The 21,231-nt window shown below is 44.5% G+C and overlaps 1 protein-coding gene across 2 annotated transcripts; it reads right to left on the bottom strand.

Annotated features, from left to right (window-relative positions):
* Positions 1–2,519: 2,519 nt before the first annotated feature.
* Positions 2,520–19,880, bottom strand: LOC308311387 (poly(rC)-binding protein 3-like; the record flags this gene model as incomplete). 2 transcript variants are annotated; one of them, XM_080758071.1, is made up of 12 exons in its annotated part: positions 2,520–2,574; positions 3,070–3,239; positions 4,061–4,113; positions 7,028–7,103; positions 8,508–8,549; positions 9,970–10,113; positions 11,859–11,987; positions 14,909–15,040; positions 16,792–16,908; positions 17,268–17,300; positions 17,427–17,450; positions 19,803–19,880. In XM_080758071.1, 12 exons carry the CDS (start codon positions 19,878–19,880, stop codon positions 2,520–2,522), a joined length of 1,053 nt encoding a protein of 350 aa, XP_080614197.1. The 2 variants fall into 2 exon arrangements, with proteins under 2 accessions (XP_080614197.1, XP_080614198.1); XM_080758072.1 differs by having other exon boundaries at positions 7,028–7,106; positions 10,039–10,113.
* Positions 19,881–21,231: the final 1,351 nt, after the last annotated feature.

The following is a 21,231-nucleotide window of genomic DNA, read 5'->3' as shown; positions in this document are numbered from 1 at the left end:
CCCCCCCCCCCCACCGGCATCCATCCACCCCCCCCCCCCCCCTCCAGCAGCATACACTACAGCGTTTGCACCCCTATAAGAGCGGGTAATATCGGGGGGCATTTGTCGTTTCAATTTCGACAGGTGTTCCTCCCGCACACGGAGGTGGTTCCGGAAGAAACCGTAAAAGTGTAGAATCTATTGCATGAGCGCCGCGTAGCCGACTGAATGTGCTTTAAAAAGCCACACTAGTCATTGTACAAAATAACGTTATATCCTACTTATGAGTTAGTAAACAATCATTTTTTTGTTTTCAATCATAGATACAGTGGTATAGCTGCTGTTTTTCTTTTTCTGTTTTTTTTTTCGTGTCACTAATTTCCATTCATGCATCTATGCTAATAATAATCACTGTTGCCATAATACGTAAGGGGGGCCTATGTCGGGAAAAAAAAGATCTCATCTGGGGGAGGGAGCAGGACTTGTGACGTGTGAACGGCCAAAGAAAAGTGTCGAAAGAAACGCTTATACGTGGAAAAGTTTTGGAGCACGAAGACGCAATGACATCATAAGGAACACATACACACTGAACAGGCTTACTCAAATACGCAACCTTTACATCACCGAAACACATGCAATATAAGCAATAATGTTAAATAGAGGAAATAAACATGAAGACGGGTGGCTCTAGGAGTGATACCATTGGCTTAAAAAAAAACAGTGGTTCTCAAACTTTTTTAATTTTGAAGGACCCCTCGGTAACTCTTCAGTCCCCTTTTGGTTTGGTTTGGGTTTGAACTGGTTTCCGTACTGTTTCCCCCACCTAATTTTTAACCAGTCTCTCAGGACCCTTTTGGTTTGGTTTGGGTTTGAACTGGTTTTCGTACTGTTCCCCGCCCACCTCTCAGGACCCTTTTCCACTGTGGTTGATGTTTTTTCCCCGCCTAATATTGAACCAGTTCAGAGTGTTTCCACTGGAAATGAATTGGTTCAGAACCCTAAAAGTTGGTTCGGAACTGGAACAAAAAAAATAAAAAATGGCCGCCGGTTCTGTGAAAACACCAAAACGTTAGAAGAATTTAGAACAGAGCCAGTTCTATAGAACCAAAGTTATTTTGTTGGAAGAAGGGCCAGAGTGTTTCCACAAACATTTAATTGGTTCAGAAATAACTCCTTTTGGCACTGCGACCGGTCAAATTCGACACATTGCTGCCATGGCCAGGCCTATGGAATCAAACCTATGGGGACTAATGCTTTTCCCAGGAATGGAAGCATGGTTTGCGTCCGGTTCTGTGAAAAGCACCAAGGTTCCAATAATCTAGAACAGAACCAGTGCTAGAACGGAGGAAATGGGGCCTTAGAGTATATACAAATGGAACCAAAAGGGGGCCTTGTGGATCAGAACTCTCGCAGGGTTACCTACCGGTGAAAGGCTCTGGTTTGGAACACCGAGGGTCCCCGGACCCCCACGGTGAGAACCACTGGCTTATAAAGGGTCATGTGATGCAGCAAAAAAAGAGTAAAAGGTTAGAGATCGGATATATATATATATACCATTCTGAAAGTAGACAAAAGGTGTGAGTCGCACTCAAAAAAGCGTGTATACAATTCCAAATAAATTTTTTGAGATCCCAAGGATCTCATAGAAAGGTGTATGTCGGCTACATCCCACCACACAATCCAGCCGATGGCATCACTGAGCAGCTGTTAACCCATTCTGACCTGAGATCAGATTCATACGAGGTTTCCACTGGACACACACTGGTCTGATGAACCCATTCTGACCTGAGATCAGATTCTAAAAATGTCAGTCGTTCTTCGAATTTTTCAAAAATAGCAGACCTACAAGCTCGTATCGCGCCACTCGGTGGCGCGCTATGAGCTTGTAGATCTGCTATTTTTCAATAGCTAAAGCATAACATGATGCTGAACACCAAAACGGGTTCCCGGTCAGAATGGGTTAACGATAATAAGATAAGAATAAGATGAACTACGCTCTACAAAAATGGTCAATCTTAAAACAATGACTTTTTTTTTTCTTCTTCTTAAATATATACTTTTAAAATGGTTACTGATGTTCTATGACGCAGCACTGACAGAGATAGAGAAAGAGAGAGAGAGAGAGAGGTGAAAGAAAGAAAGAGAAAGAAAGAAACATTTTTTTTCCATAATAAACATTCAACATGCTTTTAACAGTTCTCTAAACAAAAACAACAAAAAAAAAGAAACCTAATCAACTGAGATTATACATATTTATGGCCCTCTGAAAGAAACAGGCGCCAGCCTACTAGTAGCCCCGCCCACCTTCCTGTTGTAGAAGAAGGTGGCGGGGAACAGTCTTTAAGCGTGTGTGTGTGTGTGCGTGTGGGGTGGTATTTTTTGTTGTGTATTTGTTGTATTTTTTTAGATTTATTTAGATTCTTTTCTTTCAGAGAGCCAGAGCCAGTGTCCGTAGGTCTTGGTTGGGGTTGTCTGTCCGTTGGTCGGGTCGGTGGAAAGGGCCGCGCGCAGGAGAGCCAGTTGTTGTTAAGAGAGGGAACTCAGGATGTGGTCATGGAGGATGGGTCGTTCCACATGGCCGCCACATCTCGGAACCTGCACGGGGAGGCAGGGAGGGCAGGGAGGGAGGGCTGATTTTTACTAGTTGCCTATAGTTTACTAGTCGACTAAAGAAAACGCCGCTTATCAACTAACCCGGTTAACCCATTTAGACCTGAGGACGATTATATAAATGCTTTCTAAATCCTGACAGTTTTCTGAAAAACCTCGTGTTTCTATGTCAGTGGTTCTCAAACATTTTCATGTAAAAAAATAGCAGTCCTACAAGCTCATATACCACGCCACTCTGTGGCGCGCTATATGAGCTATTTTTCAATAGCTAATATATAACACAATGCTCAAAACACCAAAAGGGGTTCCCGCCCCAAAATGGGTTAATCGATATAAGGTTATCAAAACGTAACGATTATCAATGAATTCATTTATGGATAATTCCCATCCCTATACTTTGGATAAAGGCGCCGTATAAATGCACCGTTTCTATAACATTTACCGTAAAAAACTAAAAAACATGCACATCTCGTGACTGACCTTGCGTTGATGAGGTACTGTGCCAGGCTGATGTTGGCGGGGGTTCCCGTGATGGTGATCTGGCGCTCCGACGACCCTTCCATGGCGTTAGCAATTTTGATCTGCGCCCCAGACATCTGGCGGATCTCGTTGATTTTGGTGCCCTGGCGCCCGATTATGCAGCCTATTAGCTGGGAAGGAAACGGCGGCGGGACGTTAGCGCGGTCAGGGAGCGTGCATGCATGGGCAGTGGTGGAAAAAAGTACTCAAATGTTGTTGTTTTTTTTTTTTACTTGAGTATAAAAGTATCAATGTTGCGATGTGGAAATACTCTGTTACAAGTAAAAAAAATCCGGAATTCAAAATGTACTTGAGTAAAAGTACAAGAGTATTGGCATCGAAATGTACAGGGCTACTTAAAAATGCCAAAAATAAAAGTGCTCATTATGCAGAATGTCCCGTTTCAAGTAGAGCTGTCCTGATGCTGTATAGGCTGTGAAAGGAGGGACATCCGCACACTGCCACTTGCTAGTTCAGAGCATTTTATTGAGCAACGTTTGGGTCTTGCGACCTTCCTCAGGCAGGTTCCTGTATAGGAAAAGTATTGGTTCCTATCGGCTCTTTTTGGACATATCGGGTCATATCGGTATCGGCTAATATGCCAGTCTAACCACCGATCCGAAAACAGGGGTGTAAAGGGGTCGACACTATGGCAGGTCAATAATAAGTTGGGGCATGTGGAGTTTTGCTTTGGAGTTGCCCCCAAACTGCAAGTGCACATTTTGAGTGAGGAGTCTGCTATTAACAACACAAGATAAAATAAGTCATTTTCATTTTTTCATTCAGTATCGGTACGGATCGGGAACGATAAAAGTGTATCCTAGTTTCAAGTTGTGTAGTTTCAAGTCAAATGCATACAAATCTTTTGAAAACAGCTTGTATAGATCAGCTATTTTTCAAATTGCCGAAATGTGCTGTGTGTGTAACAACAACAACAGCACGAAGTACTCACATCATTGGGAATGGAGAGTTCATGAGTACTGGCCTGGTTACTGGCATCCAAACCTGCTGCTGTCACCGACAGAGGGTTGGGGGGAGAGAGAGAGAGAGAGAGACAGCGAGAGACAGCAGAGAGAGCGAGAGGGAGAGACAGCAGAGAGGGACAGAAGAGTTTTGGAACACCGTTGGATGGACCACATTTAATTTAATGCACTTGAGTTTTGGCCAGAAAAAGAAAAAAAAAGGCCAGCGTGGGTTGCAGTGTTTTCAAGTCAAAGGGGCTCTTCTTCATGGCTTTTAGCTAATAGCATCACAGCGCCCCGGCCCGGGGGCAGATTGGCTGCGGTCCACCACTGGGTCGGAAGCAGAACCTCACTTCTCACCGCCTATCGTCACCGTCGAGCAGAAAACTCTCAGCTCCAGATTCTAACTTTTGTGTTGTTTTGTAAACAATTAAACGACACCCTACCTACGTGATTATACTACACACTACAGCATTGCACAAAAGCATCAAAGTAGCAAAGTATAGCAGATCTGCAAGCTCAAAACGCGGCATGTATAGCGAGGCGCTTTGATCTGCTACTTTGAAACAGTTTTGGACATTTATTTGATGTTTCTACCCCGACCTCGACGATCGCAACAGCTCATCTCCTACTTATTGAAGGGAAAAAAAATAAAAATAACGTTGAGACATTTTGCATCACGAAAAAAAAAAAATCATATAAAAATGTATGCTATAAATAAGGGGACATTTTTAATTGAAGATATAAAGAAGTGAAAATAAATCACAGGAGACGAAAAAAAAAATAATGACGAAAATGAAAGTATATAAGAAAACCTCAACGTCAACAAGAGAAGACCACCACCAGAAGGCCATGTCACATGGCACAGGGCACCAAACGAGCCATCAGGAGGAAAAACACAAGAAGAAGAAGATGAAGAAGATGAAGAACATTTAGAAGAAGAAGAATTTGAAGAAGTGTAGGAAGAAGAAGACAAGAGTTCATGCTCTACATCCATTTAGTTTTAGTTTTAACAACTAAGCTTTATGTTATAGTCTTTTAGCTTTAACAACTATAGCTTTAAATGATGCGTAGTTTGCAGAGTTAGTTCAGTCAGATTATACTCGAGGGGTTCATGCCGTGTTCAAGGGCGCATACATGTACTGTAATGTATATCTATCTTCCTGCTCTTAATGTTTAATGATGGTGTTTGATTGTGCCGAGCAGGGAGAAAAATGTAGCAGAGCCGAACGCCAAGATGAAATATTATATGATTGTGCCGAGCAGGGAGAAAAATGTGGCAGAGCCGAACGCCAAAATGAAATATTATATGCACACTTGTATTCTAATTTCTATAATAAATATTGGTTAAATCTATTCGTGAGTCATGTCTGACTGAACTTCCAGTAGTGTATATTCTATGAATATACAGGTATAGGCTATAGTATATGCCCTCTGCCAAAATTCGAATCGAATTTGTGTACCATCCACTAACCGTCCGAGCTGGCCGTTTCTGAAACGCAGGAAGATGGGCCTGGGGGGTAGCAAGATCATATAGCGAGAATGTTCATTTCAATAGACGCGTATGTGTGTGTGTATATATATATATATATATATATATATATATATATATATAACGCATATATGCGTGCGCATGCACGAGTGTGCGTGTCATGCGCGTGGGAGGGAATCATTTTCGCATTCTCTAGTCTGTAGACTTTTTCTTGTACCCGGTTATTGTTAGTGTACTATTGTTGTTTATATTCTATAGGCTTCTGGAGGTATTGTTCATGGATTTATTATTTGGCTGTTGTAAAAGTTGACATGTACAATGTAGCGTTTTAAAGTGTAATTATGGATGCTGCCGCTTGGCCAGTTCCCACTTGAAAAAGAGACGCAGTCTCAATGTTTTTTTTACTGGTTAAATAAAGGTTAAATAAAAAGACTTCCGCACAAAATAGAGGATGTCGTCGGTAGAAAGTTGCCTCATCACTGACATTCTCGCTCACTCTTTTGCTTTCGCTCTTATGGGCACCTTTTCGACCGGTTCTGTTCTGTCTTCCCGCCAGCTGAGCAATTTGGTGCCCTAGGCAGGATGCCCCCACCATGGCCCCCTTGTGTTCTAAAGCACTGTGTTTTGGTGGATGCCCCCCCCTCTCCCCTCATAATGCCCTATGCAACTGCCTGTTCTGCTTGATGGGAGGGCCGGCCGGCCCTGCTTCCCGCGAGTGTTTCAACTGAAAATGTGTAGTTTTCCCTAATGGTAAGAATTCAGAACGGGAACCACAAAGTTGGTGGTTAATCTTGTGTGAACCGTGACGACATATACTGGCGTGTCGGCAGTAGGTTGGAAGACGGAATAGTGAACATAATGCCATCTGCAATCATGGCACAAACGCTCGCAGCAGGTATCGTCTAAACACGTGGATACTGTTTACTTCCGTCTGTGTCTGTGTTGTTTGTGTTGTGCAACGGCCCACATAAGGCTCAGGGGCGGCCGCAGTGTATGACGTATCCTTAATTCTTCTTTCCAATATTTGGCGTTCGGGGAACATTTAGCACATCAGTGACAAAAGTACAAAAGCTCCGGTTCAATTTTGGGGTGGCGGAAACGCGAGCCGGAACCGGCTATAGAAAGCACCAACAAGCCGGTTCCAAAAAATGTTGGAACGGCACTGCCATAGTTCTATAGAACCAAAGTAATGTTGGTGGAAAAGGAGCGGGGCCTTTTGATCAACTCATTTTGGAATGAAACTCTTGTCAGCAGAGAGAGAGAGACAGAGACAGAGAGACAGAGCCAGCTGAAATAAAAAAGGAGGAAGAGAGTGTGTACAGTATGTCTCCATAGTCGGGTAAAAACGAGAAGAGAGGAGCTTCGGTAAGAGAGGGTGGTGGTTGTGTAGGTAAGAGAGGGTGGTGGTTGTGTAGGTAAGAGAGGGTTGTGTAGGTGGTGGTGGTGGTGGAAGAGAGGTACGTACCAGGGAAGGCAGGGGTGGTCTGTCCAAGGGGGGTAAAGGGGGTTTGCTGCATAGCCAACTGGTGGAGCTTGCTCAACTGCTGAGGGGGGAGGAGGAGAGGAGGGAGGTTGACAGCAGTAGCGCTATGAGGTCATCGTTAAAACAAAAGGTATACACGCACGTGTGCGCACACACACACACAAACACACGCTCGCGAGCACACATACGCATGGGCACGCATACACACTGATACATACTGTACACACACACACACACACACACACACGCATACACACGGTCGGTTCTCACTCAGAAACACTACCAGAGTACGGTAAGTAGATCCGAGGACGAGTAACAACACAAGACAGGTTGAAGGAGAACCGAGAGAGAGAGAGAGACAGAGAGAGAGAGAGATACAGAGAGAGAGAGAGAGAGAGAGAGAGAGAGGGGAACAGGAAAGAGAGGAAGAGGTGAATATAAACGTTGTATGGACTTATATTTTAATAAGTATAGTTAGTAAGCCTTTGCCGAGCCATGAGGCCCTATAGTGGCAGGAGCCTCATGTTTCTGTATAGCGTGAGGCAGCTTGGTGTACAAGGGTTATAGAGGAGCGCACTTGTTGCCAAAAGGTTGCCGGTTCGATTCCCCGGACGGGCAGGACAAATCTGGATCGGGAAGTGATTGGTCATCACTCACCCCAACACCGCTGAAGTGCCCTTGAGCAAGGCACTGAATCCCCAACTGCTCCAGTGGAGCTGCTTAGTGGCCAACGGTATATAAAACTGTGGTTGTATACTGGTCAGCTCCCAGGTTTTAATGTGTGTGTCTGTCTGTGTGTCTCTGTGAGAATGAGCACTTGAGCTCAGCTACTACCTAGTAGTAGTACCCTAAAACAAACACCCCCTGGACATGACGCTATAAGCATGTCGCAGGGACTTGCCCCCAATCTAACCCTTGATGCCGAGTGCCAAGCAGGGAAGCAGGAGTCTTTGGTATGACTTGGCCCGGGGATCAAACCCGACCTCCCAGTCCCATGCAGGGCGGACACTCTAACTACAAGCCACTGAGCTTTGGGTGAGGGGTGTATGTGTTAATACACTCCCTGGCTAATACCATGCCCTATAGCTATCCCTGTAATTCCCTCACTCGGCTCGCTGTGTGTTGATAATAGAAAGAATATCCTGACTCTCTGCGCGTCTTTCATTATTCTTGCCTCGTTTCCCCCGGCCGTTCACCGCATAGCCCTGGGTTCAAGCCCCCTCCCCCCCCCCCCCCCCGTGTGCCATTGAATACCAAACAGAGGGGAGGGTAGAGGCAGCGGAGAGTGAGTCATCTCAAGAGTTATAGATAGATAGAGGCTACAGGCAGTTTTCTTATAGCGGGAATACTGTATAAAGCCCCCGGTGATATCAATATTAATAGGATGGGAACGAGTGTAAATGTTAGACAACAGAGAGAGAGAGGGAGAGAGGGCTTCCTCGTGGCTCTCTTTAACACTCACGTCAGGATGAGGGATGGCATATTGTCCTTGGATGGTGTAGGCCTGTGAACAGCAGAGAGAGAGAGAGACACAGAGAGAGAGATTATTATGGTCATATTATGCTATGTCAAAGCTCATTCGTCATAGTTACACTACTTTGTATGCACATCTAGAGACAGTATACATTTACTTAAGTACTATATAGTTTTGAGGTATTTGTAGCCTATTGGGATTTGGCTAAACTAAAGTGTTTAAAGGTTTCATGACATTCATTTTCTTTTTTCTTTTTCTTTTTATCCCACAATTTTGCAACCCATTATTTCACCCAGTGTCAATTATCTAATGTAATCCTGGGCTCTACACTTCCTCTGCCAACATGGGGGGCAGAGGACTGCGGACTGACAGCGGACTGACCTCATGCTTCCTTCTATGCATGAGGAGTCCAAGCTGCTTCTTTTCACCTGACGGGGGAGTTTCCCCCGGCCGGACATAGCGCGTGGAAGGAACACGTTATTCCGACCAGTTCCTTCCCCCTCCATCAGGTGCACCCCGGCCATGACATTCATTTTCATTTATTTAGTTTGTATAACCTCAATTACACCCACACAACCTGGAACTTTGAACATTCAGTGGGTTTTCTGTGGCCTGGGGGGGGGGCTGCAATAAAATCAGGCAAAAAAAGGCCTCAACAGTGACATCTGCTGGCAAATTGTAATGTCATATGAGGATTTACAGTCCACAGGGAAATCAGAGCACGTGTTTGAGCCAGAAAATCCCAGAACACAGACATGTTCAAAAGTTTTTTTTTTTTTTTGGGTGCAATTGAGCTCAGAAAACCTTAAAAACCTTGACGTGACACTAACGGCAGCGAAGTAGTGAGTGAGTACAGAACCGGGGAGAGGGGGTGAGGGAGGCTAAGACCCCTTTTCCACCGGTTGGTTCCCAATGGGAACCGCTTCAGTTCTTTTCCACCGGTTGGTTCCCAATGGGAACCGCTTCAGTTCTTTTCGGTTTTTAGTCCATGAGCCAGAGCTCTAAAATTGGTGGGAAACTATACCCTATATTAAATTGTTTATAGGATCAATACAAGTAAATGAATACATGATAACCCTTCCACAGTAGTAGCTTTATCATATTTTCGACTATTTTGCATATTTTCCTACATAATGCCTCATTTGCATATTTAAAAATGTAAAATTTGTAATACAATAAATCATTGTCTTCGTGTAAGTACTCAATTGGGGAAGTTTCATGGTGATAACAATCTAATATAGGTATGGTTTTGCCCACTCAATTCATAATTAACGTTTACATTTTGGAGCTCTGGCTCATGGACTAAAAACCAAAAAGAACTGAACCGGTTCCCACTGGGAACCAACCGGTGGAAAAGGGGCCCTTAGTGTTCCAAAACCTGCACATTGTGATACTAACAGGCATTGCTTGGTAATACCATAGATACAATAGATCATATTGTGATACTAACAGGCATTGCTTGGTGCTGCAGTAGGAGGCTGAGGTTGGCCGTGGAAGCCCCCAGCGGGTCGGCCCGTACCTGGCCACCTGAAAAAATGACAGGGGTGGAGGCCGGCTTGGGACGGTAGGGGATGGTGGCACCTTTCGGTGGGGACTGGTGGGGGGGGGAAGGGGGGATGGGCCGGGGGGTTGTGGGGGACGGGAGCAGAGCAGGAGGCGGGGGGTGGAAATTAAAACGGAAGTGAGAGGAGGGAACAAGAGAAGAAAAAAGTGAGTGAGTTTTTAAGGAAAGAAAGAAGAGAATAAAGGCCTATTCGTGGACTAGTTTTCGGTGAAGTGGTGACCACCGAAACGGTGGTTTAGTAAAAACAGAGAGACGTGTTGTGTTGTGTGACTTGTGTTGTGTGTGAGCGGTGACTATATACCGCGGGTGTGACGTTATGTTGTAGTTTTCGGTGGTCACCTCTTCACCGAAACCGGGGACTATGAATAGGCCTTAAGAGGTGAACAGAAGTGCGAAGGCGGGCGGGCGGGGGTGGGGTGGTGGGTCGGTCGGTAGAGAGACGTGGAGAAGAAGTGTTGTTAAGCCTGATTCATGCTTCACCGAACGCCGGTGTTGCGCGTTGCCGGGAATAGGCGATTTACAAGCGAGTGCGATGCCTTGCGGCGGGCTTGTAAATGCGGTATTTCCGCGCGCGACGCCTTCGTAGGACGGAACGTAAATTAGGCGTTGGCGTTAAAAGTACGTGCCAGAAGAACAAAACGATAGAGGGAAATTAAAACGATAAGAAGTAAGAGGGGGAACAAGAGAAGAAAAAAAGTGAGTGAGTTTTTAAGGAAAGAAAGAAGAGAGTAAAAGAGGTGAACAGAAGTGAACGTTACAGAGGGTCAGTGACTCTCGGAGAACCTGTGAGTGGCGCACACACACACACACACACACACACACACACACTGCAGTACATCACATTACACAGTGTTAAAACCTGCACAAGTGGGGTCCCCAGATGATTTGCTTATATTATCATTTGTTTAACAGTAAACAAACATGCACACATGTATGCAGGGTATCTGCACATTTCTAAAGTTATGGAAATGTAATTTAATTACTTTTACAATAGTCTATACAAGCTCACAACGCCTCGCCTCGTTTGAGGCCTTGCATTTCATAGCGTTAAAAACCTAGACGCCTCATTGGCCGCTGCAGTTCATTGGAGCGACCTCATTGGCCGCTGCAGTTCACTGGAGCGACCTCATTGGCTGCTGCAGTTCATTGGAGCGACCTGTATCGCACAGTAAGGCAGGGAAGTCGAGCGGAACTGTGGAAGACACGCAGACTCGCTGCCACTCAAGTTGACTACTGGCCAATAGCAGCGCGTCTTTTCCAGGATTTATATACAATCCAAAGGAACTTCATTGGCATGATGAGAAAACACACGTTTTTACATTGCCTTTTCATTGACATTTCCATGTGTGTCACGGAAGCACGCCTCTTCTCGAGTTACAGGCGCTCCGGAGCCGAAAGAGGCGTCTACCTTTCTATGTTTCTGTTGTATTTGAGGTCACGAGATCATGCACAGCTGATTAGAGTGTAATAATCAGCCGTGCATGTTTCAGTGAAAAGGTTTTGGCCGCACGCACGCACGCACGCACGCACACACATGTAAATAACTCTCTCGGTACTCTGTACTATGCACTTTCTTTGGCTGTTATTCTTGTTCTTATGATCATGTTTTATTCTAGTTATTGTATTTCGGCTGTATTCTCAGCTATTCTCTCATACCTAAACATTGCATCTAAGGGACAATAGAGTGAATCTGAATCATTTAGGGATAATAATGTTGTTTTTCCATCTTCTTTTCTTTGATTCTTATCTTATAGCCCTGTCCAAAAGAAGCGTACCTCCAGCATCACCACACATATCTGCTTGACACACTGGATGATGGCTTCTGGGGCCCCCGAGATGGTGACCGCACGCTCCGTGGAGTTAGGCAGCATGTCGCCTGCAACCTGGACCTGAGCGCCTGTCGACTGGACAGAGGAGAGGAGGTTAGATCATTATGACTCACAACACGCACAGTAACACCAAGAAGAGTTGCATAAGGACAAGAGACTGGAGCAGCACGGACATTTAGAGCCTTTTATTATAGGTGCTATAAGTATACAAAAACGACTAACGTTTCATCAGAGTCGTGGGGTGGCAGCATTTGGGCATGTCTTAACAGTTTGACTGATTTAAACGCCTAACCCGCATTTTAATCAAATACCCTACGCTGCCGAGATTGTTGTATTACCTTTAGAGCTTACGCTGAATTATTTGGGCTTTTGATCCGGCGAAAAAAGCTTCCCCCGTTTGTTATGATCCGATCGCAGCACAAGACCCTCCTCCATGAGGAGTTGTAGTCCATTCATTTGCATTGGCCTCAATTTCCCAGAAGCCCTAGCAGCCCACACAGCATGTGTTGATTTCCGGTTTCGTAATCAAAACGAAACCATCTAGTCTCCAGCTCCGCGGCGAAGACAGAGTTTCTTTTTATTTATTACAATACGGCGGATTAAACACATGTCGTAAATAGCAGCGCCAGTGCTAAGTGCTGTACTTACCGGTAGTACAATTGAGGTATTTGTACTTGACTTGAGTATTTCCAATATCCAATACTTTTGCTTCTATACTCCACTACATCTCAGAGCCAGATATTGTACTTTTACTCCACCACATGTATTTGAAAACTTTAGTTACTTTGTAGATTCAAATTACTTGTTACAAAACATACATTCACCACTTCAGCCCTATATATACGTTTCGGCCATTTGAAAGTAGCCGATCTACAAGCTCGCAATGCGGCACATGGCGGAACATTGTGGGCTTGTAGATCTGCTATTTTCAAAAGATCTTTAAACGTTTGAAAAGTTGAAATTGTACCTGCTGCATAATGAGTATACTTTCTACTTTTGGTACAATGAGTAGATAGATGGACGGATAGATCTTTTCCACCACTGCTGCCACTTTTGATGTTTTTCTTTGACGCTGCTATATACTGATCAAGTTAGGCGTTTACGATACGAGAGTAGGGAATAAAAGATTGACCTGACAAAACCCGAGTTCCACGTCAGATCAAGTCTTTCATTCGGTACTTCAAACGAAGTACATTCTGACCATTAGGCGTTCCCATCCCCCCCTAAAAATATGATGTATTGCCTGCTGCGTCATTTAGTTGAAGTGTTGCTTTGAATGATTTACAAAAGGACCTTCAATCTAACACAAGCAAGGTCGATGTAATCATTATAAGATAAGCCTGCAAGATTGAGATGTATAACTTTTAAGGATCTCTTGGGGGTAATGTGATTGTTATAGCGGCTTGTAGTAAAATGCATAAATTGATAGGACGTGTAACTATAGCGATCTGGAGAAGTCTGTTTGTCTATGAGAGGGTTTGCATGTCTAATGCTACACAGACGGCTCCACCGATCAGTGTCAAATGTCTTGTGCAGACTCCCATTAGGCCACATAAGTATCTCCACAATTATTTTATTAATGCTAGGGCGACTGTGGCTCAGGAGGTAGAGCAGGTCGTCCAATGATCCATGGGTCGGCGGTTCGAATCCTGGCTTCTCCTGCCTACATGTCGAAGTGTCCTTGGGCAATACACTGAACCACAAATTGCTCCCGTTGTGCTGGTTGGTACCTTGCATGGTTTCCGCTGCAACCAGTGTGTGTGTGCGTGTGTGCGTGTGTGTGTGTGTGTGTGTGTGTGTGTGTGTGTGTGTGTGTGTGTGAATGTAATGCACACGATGTAAAGCGCCTTGGATAAAGGCGCTATATAAATGCATCATTTACCATTTACAATACGATTTATTTTAACATCTTCAACTGAAATTGAATGTTGGGTGAGAACCCCTCATATTATGTTCAAAACTGTTCAAAACCTTTTCAGGATTCAAATAAAAAAATGGTAAATGGTGCATTTATATATAATACCTTTATCCAAGGCGCTTTACATAGATTGTGCATTACATTCACCCATTCACACACCGATGCCAGAGGATACCATGCAAGGCACCAACCTGCACATCGGGAGCAATTAGGGGTTCAGTGTCTTGCTCAAGGACACTTCTACACTAACTCTGAGGGAGCCCGGGTTCGAACTGGCGACCTTGCGGTCACCATCCGGTCACTCCCCCCCTGAGCCACCGCCGCCCCAAAAGTAGCAAACGTAGCAAGCTCGAATTGTGGATCTGCCACTTTTAAATGTTTTTTTTTGTGTGGCTTTCGCCTTTATTTTATATTTCTTATGGAGAGACAGACAGTATAGGCTGACAGGAAATGGGGAGAGAGATGGGGGGGAGGGTGACATGCAGTAAAGGCTGTCGGGATTGGTAGTCGAACCCACGGCACACTGCCAGACTGTATTACCAGCCAAGGTGCCTGGACCGCTGAGCCACGGCCCAGGCCGGATCTGCCACTTTTGATGCTTTTGTGTGACAGTATAATAATAATAATAATAATACAGTATATAATGTAGTATAATCAAGTGGGACACGGCAGCTTCTCCATGTCGTTTTGCCTTAAAATGTTCACAGTTGTATAAGTTCACACTGCGTCCAACTCTGGTGCAAAATTCCATGTTGTTGGCATTGAATGAGACCTTTTAGAAAAAGAAGAATAAACCCGCGAACTCATCTGCTCCAATATAATTTATTGACGACGTCATGCCGTCATAAATTATATTGGAGCAGATGAGTGTTTATTCTTGTTTTTTTTTTCTGCTGTCACTTTCCAACCCAGCACCTCTATACTAAGGGATGGCGCATTCTATTATTAATATTATTATTATTATTCTTTTTGAATGAGACCTTTCCAACGAGACCTTTCCAGCTTGACACTTCCTGAAAAAACTCAACAACACAACACAGCCAACATTTGATTTCACCGACACAAAAACAAGACCCACCTCTCTCATTTCTTTGATTTTGGAGCCCCCTTTGCCGATGAGCGAGCCACACTGGCTGGCGGGGACGACGAGCCTCAGGGTGACGGGGGGTTTGCTCGTGGCCGGACTGTTGCTCATGGAGTTGATTATGTCCTGAGGAGAGACCACCAAACACATCAAGCCTTGCTCAGACCTTAGAGTATATATTAACCCATTCTGACCTGAGATCAGATTAAAGAAATGTCTTCTACATCCTGACAGTTTTATGAAAAAGCTATGTTTCTATGTCAGTCGTTCTTCGATTTTTCAAAAAATAGCAGACCTACAAGCTCGTAGCGTGCCACTCGGTGGCGCGCTATGAGCTTGTAGATCTGCTATTTTTCAATAGCTAAAGCATAATGTAATGCTAACACCAAAAGGGGTTCCCACTTGCATTAAGTTGCTCAAAAGCGCATGAGGCGATTTCACTCCTCCTTCCCGGTAGGAACAGAGTGCATTCTGGGATGGATTGCCCCAATGACATGAACGCTCTGGCCGTTGACTATCATTGCGCCGTTTGCGTGCGTTCACGTATGAAACATAGGGCTGCATTTTGCGTGTCTTAAGTACCAGGTCTTATTCCCTAACTTGAGTAAACTAAAGACCTGGAGGCGTGATCAATGCCATTTGGCTATTCTGGAGTGGCCAAAGAGCATTGATCACGCCTCCAGGTCTTTAGTTTACTCAAGTTAGGGAATAAGACCTGGTACTTAAGACATGCAAAATACAACCCATATAGCGTTCACGTGTCAGGGGCCCAATAACATGAATGTGCGCAATGATAGTCAACGGCCCAGCTCTGGCTCGAGCTGCAATACCAAGTTCAGCCACTATGTCCATTTCGCCTCAGGGTTTCCTCCCAGTGCCGTCTCTATTAATATATACTCTAAGGCTCAGACAGACACTTTGTTTCTTTACCCAGTGGTGTAAGGTAACCAAGTATATTTCTTTAAGTACTGTACTTAAGTACAGTTTTTAGGTATTTGTCATCAGATCTGCGACACAAGCTGCTTCCACTGGACCTGTGAGAGGTCTTGTTCCTCTGTGTCCCTACTCAGAACATCTGGACCTGTGAGAGGTCTTGTTCCTCTCGATGGGCAGTAGTAGTCTCCACAGAAGAATATCCCAATTGACCTATTTGTACTTTTACTCGAGTATTTCCAATGTCCAATGCTTTTCTACTCCACTGCATATCAGAGCCAAATATTGTACTTTTACTTTTACTTTCACTTTACGATTATTTGAAAACGTTAGTTACTATATTACTTTGGAGATTTTGATTATAAATCATACAAATCATTATAAATCATATACATTCTGGCCATTGGAAAATAGCTCACAGTGCCAATTCCAGTAGTGCACAGGCTGAAGGTTGGGAATATATAACTTCTCTACAGACACACTGTGGGACAGCTGCGCTCAGGACACCTGTAGTAGTTAGAGAAAATCCCGGTGCCGATTGTGTTAACAGTTTGACTGATTAAAACGCGTAACCCGCATTTTAATCAAATACCCTACGCTGCCGAGATTGTTGTATTACCTTTAGAGCATACGCTGAATTATTTGGGCTTTTGATCCGTGAAAATCCGGCGAAAAAAGGTTCCTCGGTTTGTTATGAACCGATCGCACCAACCCACCATCTTGGTGCACCCGGAAGACGCAGCACAAGACCCGCCTCCATGAGGCGTTGTACCCCATTCATTTGCATTGGCCTCAATCTCCCAGAAGCCCTAGCAGCCCACAGCACATGTGTTGATTTCCGGTTTCGTCATCAAAACAAAACCATCTAGTCTCTAGCTCCGCGGCAAAGACAGAGTTTCTTTTTATTTATTACAATACGGCGGATTAAACAAATAATCCCGTACCTCCTCAAACTTGTAGGCGATCATGGCGAAGGCCTTGAAGATGGCGTCCGTCGGCCCCGTGATGGTGACGATGCGTTCGGGACAGTTCCCCTCCGAGATGTTGATGCGGGCACCGCTCTGCATCATGGGAAAAATGGAAATACTTTTATTATTAAGACTTTATTAAGAAAGAAATGAAGAGAAACGTTGGAACAGGTCATGTGGATAAGCTCATTTATAATGCAGAGCCTGAAAAAACAAACAAACAAAAACAACACCTGAGACCAAAAGGGGAGTGAAATGTAATTTGTTGATGACATGCATTATTGTATTAATTCACCATGTCGATGGATTGAATACATAGGGCCACAATGGAACTTCCACACAACGTATCTTTGTGTTATCCTTTTAGTTTACTGTACCACGTGATGTTTACATTCCTGACTAATATAGCATTCAATCCATCAAAAAGAGAGAGAGAGAGAAAAAGATCTTACTTCCTCGCGCATTTTCTTCACCGTTTCTCCCTTCTGTAAAAGAAAGAAAAAAGAAAATCAATGAAACCTTGCATAGCCGCTGCATGTGTCACAGCAAAGATGTCCTTTTCCATCGTCGGGGGTGTTTTGTTTTGTTTTGTTCACACCGGCGATACGTACCTTTCCAATTATGCTCCCGACCTCCTGCAGAAAGGGAACAAGACCAAGCGTGAGTACGACACGCCCGCAGGGAATGAGAAAAGCAGGGTCACATTTATTGCATTGATTCTCTTCTGACGGGTAAATTGGCCCCGGTCGTGGGACAGCGAGGACGTTATGGCCACGAACCTCCTCCACCTTATTTCCTTTGGCACATGTAGTGCCTTAACCCATTCTGACCTGAGATCAGATTCATACGAGGTTTCCACTGGACACACACTGGCCTGATGAACCCATTCTGACCTGAGATCAGATTCTAAAAATGTCAGTCGTTCTTCGATTTTTCAAAAAAATGGCAGACCTACAAGCTCGTAGCGCGCCACTCGGTGGCGCGCTATGAGCTTGTAGATCTGCTATTTTTAAATAGCTAAAGCATAACATGATGCTAAACACCAAAACGGGTTCCCGGTCAGAATGGGTTAAAGGTAGTGTAAGCCAGTGGTTCCCAAACCATTTAATGTCAAGGACCCCCCAATCGACACTCATTAGCCTGCGGACCCCCCATTAGAAAAGCTATGCCAAGTACCCCCAAAAGAGAAGATTTTTACGGCTCTAATAGTGATTTTTTTAACTTTTTTTAATTTCAAGGACCCCCACCCAGTTTGACATGCATTAGTCTACGGACCCCCATTTAATTGCATTTCTATCTCTGGGACCCCCAATTTATATTGTAAAATCAATGTTAATTTAACTCTGAGCGTGTACAAATAGAACCAATATAAATCGTCTCTTATGGCATAGCTCTTCAAATGGGGGTCCGCGGGCTAATTAGTGTCAATTTGGGGGTCCTTGACATGAAAAAGTGTTGGAACCTCTGCGGTACATAACTATAGCTTCAGCACCATGGACAGCACTCACATATCTACACTACAATACATGACTATAGCTTCAGCACCATGGACAGCACTCACATATCTACACTACACTACATGACTATAGCTTCAGCACCATGGACAGCTCTCACCTATCTACACTACAATACATGACTATAGCTTCAGCACCATGGACAGCTCTCACCTATCTACACTACAGTATACATAACTATAGCTTCAGCACCATGGACAGCTCTCACCTATCTACACTACAATACATAACTATAGCTTCAGCACCATGGACAGCACTCACCTATCTACACTACAATACATAACTATAGCTTCAGCACCATGGACAGCTCTCACCTATCTACACTACAGTACATGACTATAGCTTCAGCACCATGGACAGCTCTCACCTATCTACACTACAGTACATGACTATAGCTTCAGCACCATGGACAGCTCTCACCTATCTACACTACAGTACATGACTATAGCTTCAGCACCATGGACAGCTCTCACCTATCTACACTACAATACATGACTATAGCTTCAGCACCATGGACAGCTCTCACCTATCTACACTACAGTACATGACTATAGCTTCAGCACCATGGACAGCTCTCACCTATCTACACTACATTATACATGACTATAGCTTCAGCACCATGGACAGCACTCACCTATCTACACTACAATACATGACTATAGCTTCAGCACCATGGACAGCTCTCACCTATCTACACTACACTACATGACTATAGCTTCAGCACCATGGACAGCTCTCACCTATCTACACTACACTACATAACTATAGCTTCAGCACCATGGACAGCTCTCACCTATCTACACTACAATACATGACTATAGCTTCAGCACCATGGACAGCTCTCACCTATCTACACTACAATACATAACTATAGCTTCAGCACCATGGACAGCTCTCACCTATCTACACTACACTACATGACTATAGCTTCAGCACCATGGACAGCTCTCACCTATCTACACTACAATACATGACTATAGCTTCAGCACCATGGACAGCTCTCACCTATCTACACTACAATACATAACTATAGCTTCAGCACCATGGACAGCTCTCACCTATCTACACTACAATACATGACTATAGCTTCAGCACCATGGACAGCTCTCACCTATCTACACTACAATACATGACTATAGCTTCAGCACCATGGACAGCTCTCACCTATCTACACTACACTACATGACTATAGCTTCAGCACCATGGACAGCTCTCACCTATCTACACTGCAGCAGTGGTTCCCAAAGTGGGGTCTGGGCACCCCCAGGGGTCCTTGAGGCAGTTCCAGGGGGTCCCCAGCAAAATTATAGTTTGTAACCCTTATGAGAGTGTACAGTACATACGTGTGTTTTTACCGTTTCTTTTTTATATCTGTGAACAGTTCCAAATGTAATCAAATAGACCCTTTCGGGTTCGTTACATTCGTACCCTGTCAGAGTTGCGTGCGTGCGTGTGTGTGTGCGTGTACTGTACCTTGCCATGCATCAGGAGTCTGATGGTGAGGGTGACGTTCAGGCCGCCCTCAGATGATTGGACCTTGATGGGTTCCATGTCGCGGGATTGGATGTGAAGGAAGGAAGGGGCGTGGTCACGTGAAAAGAAAAGGATCAAGTCCCAAGGGGCGCCGACGCGAGTGTGACGGTACGGACAGCCAAGCAGGTCACCTGGTCACACACACACACACACACACACACACACAGAACGTTAGTTCATTAACACTTTGTGCCCCACCACTATAATCCACAACGTGGCGCCATGCAGTACCAAAGAAATGTGCGCTATGAGCTTACAGAACGCGTCGCTTCCACCTGCCCCGGATGTGATAGCCGTCCATGTTGGAGCCAGATTCTCATTACAGGGGATGCATCGCCGCGGATTTCTTTCACTTTCTTTTAGCGTTTCTTAGGGTTTAGACTTTTATGAGCTCTCACAGGTATGGCAGTTTGTCTCCTTTTGAAGAAAATAAGGACTATTAAGCGTGCGCGTCGTATTCGTCCCTGGCCTTTATTTGGTTAAGACACTTCAGCTGAGGATTGACCATAACCATTTATTGCAAAGTTATGGCATTGTGTTTTAGCGGTGTGGTTCTGCTCATGTGATATTACAGATTGTTTGGCGGTGTGGCTCATGTGATATTACAGATTGTTTTAGCGGTGTGGTTCATGTGATATTACAGATTGTTTGGCGGTCTGGTTCTGCTCATGTGCACCAAGACACAGCTCTGATATCAACAACAACCCCCCCAGAGCAGAGCACGAGATACAATGATTTCATGATTCATATACTGTACGATCAATACTATCCAATAATCATTCTAATAACATGAAACTTTCGATTTAGGCCTGACGTCGACGTTTAACAGTTTTCTGAAAAACCCATGTTTCTGTATCGGTAGTGCTCAATATTTCATGTCAAGGACCCCACAAATGATATGTAATGGGCCGCTGACCCCCATCTGAAAATATGGTGTTCCAGGAACCCCCCAGTAGAAAATAATTTGAGCTAAAAACGTTCGCTCTGAAAGAATATATATTCAAAGATTTGCGCCACCATTTTCACGATTTTTCAAAAATAGCAGACCTATACAAGCTCGTAGCGCGGTGCCGCGCTATGAGCTTGTAGATCTCCTATTTTTCAATAGCTGAGGTATAACATAATTGGGAGGTGGGGGAAATTTCACGCCGACAGGACAGATACCTGCTTTGACAGCTAAGCATGTAGAATGAGCACTGAGCAGTGGACTGAGGCCGCTCAAAAAGACCGCCTGATTTGCACGGAGGGAATGTGGGCGTGAATGAGAGAGCATAGTTGTAGCATGAGAATGGAGAGAGTTGACGTGGAGAGACAGCTCATTTAGCCGTTATAGAATGAATGGTGGGGCGGGGTGGGTGTCCAGGGAAAA

This window comes from Protomyctophum bolini (assembly GCF_963924005.1).
Source record: "Protomyctophum bolini genome assembly, chromosome: 24".
NCBI lineage: Eukaryota > Metazoa > Chordata > Actinopteri > Myctophiformes > Myctophidae > Protomyctophum > Protomyctophum bolini.
The sequence above is the reverse complement of the archived record's forward strand: the minus strand, read 5'-3'. Positions and strand labels throughout refer to the sequence as shown.